At 49.4% G+C, this 11,386-nt stretch overlaps 1 protein-coding gene across 2 annotated transcripts; it reads right to left on the bottom strand.

The window, feature by feature from the left end:
• Positions 1 to 185: 185 nt before the first annotated feature.
• Positions 186 to 7,366, bottom strand: Tmem225b (transmembrane protein 225B). 2 transcript variants are annotated; one of them, XM_048368074.1, is made up of 6 exons: positions 7,177 to 7,366; positions 5,726 to 5,936; positions 4,830 to 4,976; positions 4,166 to 4,303; positions 1,815 to 2,026; positions 186 to 1,140 (listed from the first exon to the last, which is right to left on the bottom strand). In XM_048368074.1, the coding sequence occupies exons 1-5, from the start codon at positions 7,186 to 7,188 to the stop codon at positions 1,854 to 1,856; spliced, it is 681 nt and encodes a 226-aa protein (XP_048224031.1). In that variant the 5' UTR covers positions 7,189 to 7,366; the 3' UTR covers positions 186 to 1,140; positions 1,815 to 1,853. The 2 variants fall into 2 exon arrangements, with proteins under 2 accessions (XP_048224031.1, XP_048224041.1); XM_048368084.1 differs by having other exon boundaries at positions 1,819 to 2,026.
• Positions 7,367 to 11,386: the final 4,020 nt, after the last annotated feature.

Raw genomic sequence — 11,386 nt, 5'->3', positions numbered from 1 at the left:
TCAATATTCTGCATGAGCTACTGGTGTTGCACTCTTTTTTTTTTTTTGTCTTGTTTTGCTTTGGTATTAGTACAGGGGCTTGAACCCAGAGCCTTTTTGCTCAAGACTAGTCTGCTACCACTTTAGCCACATTTCCAGTTCTAGTATTTTGCTAGGTAATTATAGATAAGAATTTCATAGACTTTTCTGCTGGCTTTGAACCATGATCCTCAGAACTCAGCATCCCCTATCTTGATTGTGGTGGAATATTTAACAAATTATATGGAGTTATATACTTTATGTGCAGTTTCTTGTAAATAAGTTCTTCCTCAATAAAGCTATTACCTTTGCCACTACCAGAGCTTGAACTCAGGGCCTCATTTTCCCACTGGGGTAGTTTCACTCAAGGTTGGCACTCTACCACTTGAGCCATGCCTCCTACTCCAGTTTTTGCTCATTAATTGGAGATTGAGTCTCTCAGACGTTTCTGCCAGAGATAGCTTTGAACCTGGATCCTCAGATCTCAGACTTTCAGTAAGAGTAAGAGAAATAAAATGAGCAGGCGAGAGGCCTCTGGGCTGAGTTTGGGGTCATTAGTCAAGGCATCATATATGTGGAGAGGCAAAGGTGCTGTGTTGGTGGCAGACTTGCCTTCGCTCCTCCCAGTTGGGCAGACTTTCTAGGTTCGGCTTCCGGGACCAGGAGAGAAAGTTGAAGGAAGTTTTGTCTCCTTCCCAGCCCCAAACCTCCCCTCCTCCAAATACATATTTAGGAAATACTTCCTATACCAAGACATGCATATATCTGGGAACATGGCTTTTTTTTTTTTTTTGCCAGTCCTGGGGCTTGAACTCAGGGTCTGAGCACTGTCCCTGAGCTTCTTTTATTCAAGGCTAGCTCTCTACCACTTGAACCACAGTGTCACTTCTGGCTTTTATGTGTATGTGATACTGAGGAATGGAACCCAGGGCTTCATGCATGCTAGGCAAGCACTCTACCACTAAGCCACATTCCCAGCCAGGAACATCACTTTTAATATCAATGAATGGGTCCACCCTGTATGTTGTTTTAAAAAAAATCTCACTTTCTTTGATCATGTAATAAATATTCTTTCATCTCCTCATTGCCTCCAGGCTTGGTTTTGAAGGTATGGCTCAACACCTGCAAATGAAAGAAAAAAGTAAAGAAAGTCACTCCAGCCAGGCGCCAGTGGCTCACGACTGTAATCCTAGCTACTCAGAAGGCTGAAATCTGAGGATCGTAGTTCGAAACCAGCCTGGGAGACTCTTATCTCCAATTAACCACTCAAAAACCAGATGTGGTGCTGTGGCTCAAGTGGTACAGTGCTAGCTTTGAGCACAAAGCCGGTCAGGGACAGCACCCAGGCCCTGAGTTCAAGCTCCCCAACCAACCAAAAAAAAAAAAAAAACAGCACTCAAAAATCTCAGAAGAATTTCAAGAACTATTAACTAATTCCACCGAAGAGAAAGAAAGAGAGAGAGTCACAACAGTGTGGGGGAAGTGCAAGTTTAACTTGGCCCTCAGAAGTTCCTTAAAGGCTACAGAGAGGCTGGGTACTGATGGCTCAAACCTGTAATCCAGATACTCAGCTGAGATCTGAGGATGCCTGTTCAAAGCCAGCCCAGGCAGGAATGTCCATGAAATTCTTATCTTTAATTAACCAGCAAAAAGGCAGAATGGAGCTATGGCTCAAATTATTATTAATGTTACAGCCTTGAGTGAAAAAGCTCAGGGACAGAGCCCAGGCTCTGAGTTCAAGCCTCAATATCAGAGACCAGCAGAGGAGGGGAGCTATGTACACTAGGAACACGTACTCGCCCAGATGGGAGGAGAGTAGAAGACAATATCCTGGGCTAGATAACTGTTTCTTCCTTCCGGAGTGTCTCCTTTTTTATGGTATTCAGGTCCCCTCCCAAATTCTCCAGCTTCTCCAGGTGTAGAGTCCCCTGAGCATGCTCAGTGTGCTGGGAAATGGGCAACAAATGGCAGCTACGGCAGCTTATTTCTTCAGAGAGGCAGAGGGCACCTAGATAAGAGCAAAAGCTTGGGTCAGATTAGAGAGAAAGAGTGCGGGGCTCAGAGCTCCCTCCTGTAATGCAAGCGCTCTCTCTCTCTCTCTCTCTCTCTCTCTCTCTCTCTCTCTCTCTCTCTGCCTCCTTCTGTGACACCCCCCCTCCCCAGAAGACAGCCATAGGAACAGAATGAGTGCTTCCAAGGACAGGAATCCTACCACAGGAGTGGAAAATCTAACAGGAAAACTCAGGCATCTTGATGCCTAGCTCAAGATACTCAGTAAAGTAAAACAAAAGGGTGAAACAAAAAAGGATGTTCAGAAGTTCAAACTGGAGACACTGAGTGAATGATAAAAGCTATATTATGGCTAATTTTTTCAAATTACATTTCAGCATTACAACGGAGCAGATACTGTCACTCTAAAAACAGCAAAAGCCAAGTACCAGTGGCTCATGCCACTAGCTACTCAGGAGGCTGAGCTCTGAGGATCAAAGTCAGCCTAGGTTGGAAATTCTGTGAGATTCTTATCTCCTATTAACTAGAAAAACAGCTAGGAGTGACCCTGACTTCAAATCTGAGGATGGGCACAAAAATCTATTGATCTCTGGGTACTGCTTGTTATCCTAGCTGAGAAGGAGGCTGCGATCTGAAGATTGCGGTTCAAAGCCAGCCCTAGCAGGAAAATCCATGAGATTAGTATCTCTAATTAGCTTCCAGAAAACCAGAAGTGGTGCTGTGGCTCAAAGTGGTAGAGTACTAGCCTTGAGATGAATTGCTCAGGGACAGTGTCCAGGCCCAGAGTTCTGGCCCCACAACTCAAAAAAAAAAAAACTATTGAAATATAAGCAAGCAACAAGAGAATATAAAATGACAAGTTTTATGACAACACTTCTAGTTATGAAAGTAGATACAATAAATCTTAACAGACAGGTGAAATAACAGATGAGACAAGGCTAAACAGCAGCTGGGTAATACAAGTCTGAGCAGAACAGAGCAACAGGACCTAATAAAGAAATGAAACAGAGCTGGGAATATGGCCTAGTGGCAAGAATGCTTGCCTCCTATACATGAAGCCCTGGGTTTGATTCCCCAGCACCACATATATAGAAAATGGCCAGAAGTGGGCGCTGTGGCTCAAGTGGCAGAGTACTAGCCTTGAGCAAAAAGAAGCCAGAGACAGTCAGGCCCTGAGTCCAAGCCCAGGACTGGCAAATAAATAAATAAATAAATAAATAAATAAATAAATAAATAAATAAATCAAATGAAAAAGGGAAAGTGTAAAAATGCTGAAGGATGGGGATGGGGATATGGCCTAGCGGCAAGAGTGCTTGCCTCGTATACATGAGACCCTGGGTTCAATTCCCCAGCACCACATATACAGAAAACGGCCAGAAGTGGTGCTGTGGCTCAAGTGGCAGAGTGCTAGCCTTGAGCAAAAAGAAGCCAGGGACAGTGCTCAGGCCCTGAGTTCAAGGCCCAGGACTGGCCAAAAAAAAAATAAATGCTGAAGGATGTTGAGCATTGTGGTCCATGCCTGTAATCCAAGCCTTCTGGAAAAGGAGGCAGGAGGGTGATTAGCTCAGGAGCCCATCCTGGGTTACACAGAAAATGAACAAGACAATGTGAAAGAAAGAGAAGACATTTGGAAGAGTTTGTTTCTAGGCCCAAAAAGGATGAGAAGAGGAAGCCCAAAAATGGGGCACAAGGTTCAGAATGCAGAGAGAGAGTTGGCATTTCCTCCACCTCCTGTTCAATGCAGTAACAGGTACTGAAAATCTGAAATGTGCCTCGTCGGACTGAGGAGCTGACTGTGTGAGAGATGTGTGTTGGGGGAGAGGGGAGTACTGGAAGTTGAGCTCACAGCCTGGGCACTATCTGTGCCTTTTTACCCAACTTAAACAACAGCCCTATGTCCATCATTTGCTGGTTACTTGGAGTCTCAGGGACTTTCCTGTATGGGATGGCTTAGGATTACAGGTGTGGGCCACCAGTGCCTAGCCATCACTGAAATTTTAATTTATTTCCTTTTAGTGAAGTGAAATAGTCATGTGTAACAGGGATACAGTTAGGAAAAGTGAAGCTCTGAGATGGTCCCTTGAGCAGGTTTGTAACTGTGGCCAGAGGGCAGGAACTTGGCAGCTGGGGTGCTCACCAGCCACTAGGAACAGCAAAACACCACAGGCCAAGACGTAGTACGGCCATTGCACAGAGAACTGCGTGGGGCTGGGCTTCGTCCTCAGATCCCGGATCTCCAGGGCATGCATCAACAAGGCCAGGAAGGCAGAGGCCCCTGTGAGGCACAAGAAGTTGGCCTTGCTCTCTCTGCTTCCTGCCTTCATCCCAGGCTGTGTGGCTCCTGCTTGAAGACACTTCTTACCCTCCCAGAGCCAGAACACCACCTCCTACCCAAGTCTCCCTCCTTCCCAGCTCATCTCAAAGCATATCCCTCACCTGCAGGGGCTGGGCCACCACACATTCCTTTGCTAACCCCTCTGCATCTGTGCACTTGGCTCACATCCACTTAGGGCCCCTGGGTGCCACAAGTCAAGCTGATTTCCCCAATGTCTGGGGAGGGCCCCAGGTGGGCCCTTCCTCAACCTTCTAAAACATCAAAAAGCCCAAAGGGCAGAGAAAGTCTCTTCTGCTCATTAACTCCAGAAACATTCACCTAACATTATATAGTTCAATTGTAATTCTCTGCCACTTATGACCTCCCTGATAGGATCCCAGGCCAACAAGGTCAAGGCTGAAAGAGGCATCCTAAACTATGGGGCTTTAATGATGCTTCTCTTCCCACTGAAGGAGGGGGTCCACACCTGTGCAGAAGCTGACGAAGGCTGACAGGACGTTGTGCTTCCGGGTCCTCAGGAGGAACTCGGAGGCGGTGGAGACCATGAGGAAGGTGGTGACGAAAGCCAAGACAACTGCAGAGAGCAGGAAGACCCGGCCAAGGAGGATGTAAACTGCAGGGGAGGGAGAACCGGGCTGGAACTCAGGACACTGACCCCCAAAGGATAGAGCCCCACGGAGCCTGGCATGATGGCCCCAGTGCCCCTTACCACTCTCAGATCCAAAGTATGGCCTTGGGACCTAAGCTGTGACCTGTCACTTCACCCCCAAGAATGCTCACCAGATTGCTTCCAACAACATGGAAGTGTCTGTTAAAAACAAATTAGAGGCCGGCCGATGCCAGTGGCTCACACCTGTAATCCTAGCTACTTAGGAGGCTGAGATCTGAGGATTGGGGTTTGAAGCCAGTCTGGGCATTAAAGTCCATGAGATTCTTATCTCCAATTAAACCACCAGAAAGTTGCAAGTGTGCTGTGTCTCAAGTGGCAGAATGCCAGCCTGGAGTGAAAAAGCTCAAGGACAGCATCCAGGTCTTGAGCTTGAGCCCCAGGACCAGATTTTAAAAAGAAAAAAAGAGAAGGGGCCCATATCAAACAGTTTTCAGCCACACAAATGCATAGATCACTCCTGGCCTAAAGTGAACAGTTTGTTCCTGACCAAAGGGCCCAAGCCCAAGGAGCAACCATAACTTCTTAACTCTTCCCAGCCCCCCACATTCACTCCTCTTACCCCAGAGTGGAGAGAGAATGTGTTCTCATAGCTTAGTAAATTTGCCCTCCACCCCTAGGGCTCTGCCCCCCTCCCAACTCCTGCCCCTACTGGCCAATCTCCCTTCTCTTTCCTCTCCCCAACTTCTCCTTACTAGATAGGGGTCGGGGTTTCCAGCATTTGATATGGAAGCAGTTCTCAAACAGGCCACTGAAAAACACTTCCTGGGTCTCCACATTCACAAGCCGCACCCAGAAGGGAAAGACAGAGACCAGCAGTATGTGTAGGTAGCCCAGCGTAGTCAAGATCGGGGCAATGGCCCAGGTGAATCCCTTCCTGTCCTTGTTCTCCAAGCTGAGCATCACCTGGGGAAAGGAGAAGCAGGGCAGAGGTGGGACATCTCCCACACAGGGGGCAGGTGAAAGAAGGGCATGGCAGGTGAGGCTCCCTGGATTCAAGTCTCTGCCTTACCTACCCATAGAGCCTACACATGCATACTGCCACCTGCTGCCGACTCACTGGCTTGTGTGTTGGACATACTGTGTCCTGTTGCCACCCACCTCCTCTTCAGTACCCTTCCTCAATGGCCTTCTGACAAGAGGAACCTGAGATTCCAAAGCACCTAACCAGGAGGAGCCTTCTGCTGAAGAATGGGCACCCACCCACACACACACACACACACACAGAAAAGTCTACACATAATTTCAGTGTTTCACATGCTGGGCCTCGGTGCAGAGCTCTCGGCTAAGGAGCTCTCTTGCATGGAGTCCATTGTCCCAATTTATCATCCTTTTCATGGCCATCTGTGAGTAAGATCTCTTCTCTCCACAGCTGGCCCAGCTTCACCACTTCTTGTGTCCTCTCAAGGAACTTTGCTCAAGCTCTCTGGAGCTTGGCCTCTACATTTGGAAAGGGAGGCCATAAGACCTGCTGGACAAGACCATTGAGGAGACAAAGGAGACACACTTGGAAGAGTCACACTCAGTGCTCTGTCTTCACATGCCTGGGACAGGGAGGGAGGGGAGACGTCTAAAATCCACATCTCCCCTGCAGGAAGAGATGACAAACTAGTCACAACTTGGGGCCCTATTTGTTCCACCAGTATGCTTTCCTCTCAGCTTTTTGGAGTAGGCAGTGAGCGAGGAGGGTCAAGGGGTGGAAAGGAGTTGGCTGGAAGCCCAGCCAGCTTTGAGGATGACGGGCCTGGTGACTTGGATGAGTTCTAGTTCTTTCCTCCCCCTTTCTGTCTGTCTCTGCTTTTCTTCCCACAGTTCTTCAAAACTGTATCATTGCCTGTCACTGAAACTCTCCTTGTCCCAGGGAATGGCAGGGATCTCCCATGACAACTGGTTTATCCTGGCCCACCGCAACCCATCTACAGGAGACCTCCATCCTTCCCTCTTCCCTTCCTTCTCCAGCCTTGAGCCTGGATTGCTTTCTCCCTTCCACCCACATTGGGTAGCAGCCACCCCTCCTGCCCCACACCCTGTGCCTCCCTCCACATAGGGATCATCCCAGCCTCAAGGGTGTGGCTTGGTCCAGCCACTTTCCACATGGCCCACCCTTATCCGTGGTTCCCCCAGCAAAACCCAGGTGTGCACTTACTGGCAGTCCCATGCCTATGGAGGGATGAAAACACACAGGTCTCCTTGGGTCTTGGTTAACTGCCGATGGGAATGACACCAAGAACCGTGATTTCCTCTCCCCACCTCTGGGTACCCCCTCCCCCGCCTGGCTGATCCCTCAATGGTTTGGGGGATACCATGCTGACTGACGGCCCTCCACCCTTCCAAGGGCCAAAAGCCACAGGGCCGTTTTCCGGATCCTTGCCTCCACCCCAAGATAGCCTCGCCCCCCCAACCCAGCCTAGCCTGGCCACCCACCCGGCCCTTCCCTGCGCATCCCCACTGCTCCTGGGTCTCCTGGGGAGGGAGGGGCAGGTCTTCCCTCCAGGCTGGTTCCCCATCCATCCGCCTGCGCCCACCGGGGGATCCGCCCAGAGCTTCCGTTGGTGTTTCCCTGGTGCCTCCCCGGGTTCGATCTCTGGGGGGCTCCTCACCCCACCCCACCTACGGCACCATCTCCAGACCCAGGGAAGGAGGGGTTCGGGCCCCCCTGCACCCCGCCCACCTGCCTAGGGGGGCACTGGGCGCCGGCTCTGGGCCTCGGTGCGCAGTATCAGCCTCCCTCCCAGACCGGTGGGGGACGGGGGCATTCAGAGCCGGATCTAAATTGGAATCCACAGCTCTCTGTGACTGGCCGTGTGACCTTGGGTAAATTACTTCTCCTTGAGTTCCAGTTGGGTCTCATTTGTTAAACATGAGAGAAACAATGGTAACCTGCTCCTTGGATGGCTGGGGGAAAATACGATAAAATTGAATAAACCGCATTTGCCACTTGCAAATGGAAAAAAAACCTGAGATTCCCAGGACCCTTGCTTACCCCACCCCTGCCCCATCCCTCAGATCCCCTGAAGGTCCCCTGCCCCCCACCGTCAGCAGACCCTCTGCTCTCCCAGAGCCTGCCTGCTGGTTTATCATGTCTTCTGGGTTTGTGCTCCCTTTGTCTCCCAGGGCTGACTTTGAACTGCAATCCTCAGACCTCAGCCGTCTTAGCAAGCTAGGATATAGACATGAGCCACCTGCGCCTGGCTCATTGCTTTTCCGTCCCCACCCTTCCACCTGGAACAGCCTCTCTTCCTACTTCATCTGCCAGAATCCTTCTAAACCAGTTCAAAGGTAGCTGCCTCTAGGGAAACTAAGTTTGACTCAGCCTCCCAGGTGCAAGTGACTTCGTGCCTCTGGATAAAGTGGAGCTGTAGCTCAGATAGAGCACCAGCCTTGAGCCAAAAAGCTAAGGGGCAGTGTCAGGCCTTGAGTTCAAGCTCCAGTACACACAAAGTAGAGAAGGAACAGAGAGGCCAATGTGCACAAAGGCACTGCAACCTTATCTGAAATATAACTAAAACAAACTGGGTTGGGCTGTGGCTTCACTGACGGAGGTAACTGCTTGGCAACTATGATGAGGCTTGGAGTTCAAACCTCAATAAACACATGGTGTACATTATCCAAACATTTATTCCTGTTAAATAATCCAACTCCTTTTTTTATCTTATGTGTCTTCTGTGCTGGTCATGGGGCTTGAACTCCAGGCCTGAGTGCTGTCACTGAGCTTTTCTTGCTCAAGGCTAGCACTCTACCACTGAAGTCACAGCTCCACTTCTGGCTTTTTGGTGGTTAACTGGAGATGAACTAGAGTCTCATAAACCTTCCTGCCCAAGTTTGGCTTTGAACCATGATCCTCTGATCTTAGCCTCCCGAGCAGCTAGGATTACAGGTGAGAACTGCTGGCACTATGCTTTCTTTTTTTTTAATTTTTATTTTTAATGGCTATACTCTAGATAATGGGGCTGACTTAAATAAAAATGCTGATGCAAAAAGATCAGCCTCATTTCCCATCAGTTGGTGGTTTACCTGTCTACTGCATTCCTGGGGAGAAAAATACATCTTTCCTAAGACAGCTGAAATAGAATGGGTTAGGATTGAATCTTTTCCTGGCCCTTGTATGGCTGGCTGTTTATCGATTCACATTTTCTGAGCCTCTGCAAAGGCCACACAAGGGCTCTGTCAGTGCTGCTGTGGCCATGCTCCGCCTTGCAGAGGAGACGGCTTTCCTCACTTCAGATGTCAGAAGTCTTGCACAGGGCCGGTTCTAAGTTTAACCGTGAGCATCTGGTCTCTCTGAGGGATGCAGGTGGGTCAGCCTCCCACCCTGGCTATAGGGAGGCTCCAGCTCTGGGAATGAGCCTATAGACTGTGGGGCATCCATAGGCAATAGGCTCAATCTCTGATGATGCTGCAAGTCCAGGTCTTTATAAAGTCTTCAGAGCAGGGCTTGGGATGCACAAGCCTCAGGAAAGGGTGCAAGAAGGGACGGAGGGGAGGGGAAAACAATGGGTGACACTCCAAGCAGCACCCAACCTAGGAGAAGCTCCATTCTCCAGGAGAGATGGCTGGAGGGTGCAGCCAGACAACCCGGCACCAACTGCCCAGGAGGGACCTGGTGACACCAGACTTGTCCTGCAGCAGGACCAGCAGCCCCGCCTATCCCCCCCCCACCCCCCGGGAGCCACTCCTACTCTGCAAGCCCCAGCTCCTGAGACAAAGGTGCTCCCAACTCCAGGAATCTCCAGAACCTTGGGGTCCTCCATAAGGACTTCAGGCTCCCTCGGGGTTGCTCCTTAGTCTAATTTGATCAAATTCCACAGTGAGCTGGAGTCTTCTTTGGTGAGAGCAAATGGATGCCTTCTTACCTACCTTTCACGGCTTCAGTGGACCTGGAGTTATTTGGTGGCTGTCATACTCCCTCTTGTCATTGCCCCCACCCCATCAGTCCCTCAGCCTGGTCATCTCCGCCTTCCTTGGAGGTCACAAGGCCAGGCTGACCCAGCAGGGCCTCCCTCCAGCCAGTCCTCTGCACCCAGCCCCTTCTATCTTTGCCTGAGCAGCCTCCATGGGCTAAACAGGTACAAGATCCCTTGAGAAAGGCCCAACATCCAAATAGTCTACCATAGGTTTCCCAGAGGCCTAATTGATAGATCAAAGCAGGAAAAAAGGTAACTTGCTCAACTGTTCATAAGGCAGTACCTGTTCATTTCAAAAAGACCAGCCACCAGTCAAGGAGCACTGAGTCTTGTTTGTGCATGTGTGCTGGTCCTGGGGCTTGAATGGTAAGGGTCTTTTGCTCAAGGATGGTGCTCTATCACTTGAGCCACAGTGCCATTTTCAGTTTTGATGCTTAATTGGAGTTAAGAGTTTTGTGGCTTTCCTATCTGGGCTGGCTCCAAGCCACAATCCTCAGATTTCAGCACAAGTAGCTAAGATTACAGGCATCAGCCACCAGCACCCAGATCCCCTATACTCTTTTCTAATTATAGTTTGGGCTCCCTAAGAACTTTGTTCTCAAACTTTCTCAGCTGGGTGGTGACTAGCCTGAGGCCGGGATTCAGTCTCAGAGGTGGGGGTGTGCACAGTTGCTCCCACATCATTCCTAGGGTATGGCTTGCCATCTTCATCTGTAGGGTTCAGACCTGACACCCCCTTTGCTTCAGAGACCCTCCCTGGTACTATCCTAGTGCTCCCCATGTTCATCAGGCCTCTATTTCCACTCAGAAATGCAGCTTGATTCTTCCTGTCACTTTGCTCTGCTAGGTTAGGATGCACACATACCCATTACCAAGCGTGGTTAGACAAAACTCAACAAACTTGGGGTATGGAATCGTGAAAATAGCAATTAGAGTGGGGAAGTCTGAACAGAAGCTAGGAATGTGGAAGCTTTCCCATTTACCTGTCATAAGACTAATCTGCTTCAAGGAACTTTGACTAGCTTTAAGTGTGCATTCTCCTCTAGCATCCCAGAGGGCCCTGGGAACTTTGGTAACATTCACAGATGACAATTCTGAACTACTGAGGGTGTAATAGCAAATGAAGAGCCATCATAGGTAAGTTATCAGGGTTCCAAGGTGTAATACCAGCATCATGACAATGGATGGCTTTGGAATCAAATGGATCTGACTTTATGCCACTAATTCACTTATGAGGTCCAATTTAACTTCTCTATACCTCAGCTCCTCTACAAAATGAAGCAATTAACTCAGAACTGTGAGAATTAAGTTTAATCTGCACTTACATGTGTGCATGTAGACAGGTGGTAGTGTATAAGGCTCCTTAGCTGCCCTTGGCTATCTGCTTGTACTGATGATTTTGTATGGCCAGCAGATGAGTTAGAAATAGCCAAATCAAGTGGCCTTTGGGAG

The sequence above is a fragment of the Perognathus longimembris genome, chromosome 1 (genome assembly GCF_023159225.1).
Source record: "Perognathus longimembris pacificus isolate PPM17 chromosome 1, ASM2315922v1, whole genome shotgun sequence".
In the NCBI taxonomy this organism is placed as follows: domain Eukaryota; kingdom Metazoa; phylum Chordata; class Mammalia; order Rodentia; family Heteromyidae; genus Perognathus; species Perognathus longimembris.
The sequence above is the reverse complement of the archived record's forward strand: the minus strand, read 5'-3'. Positions and strand labels throughout refer to the sequence as shown.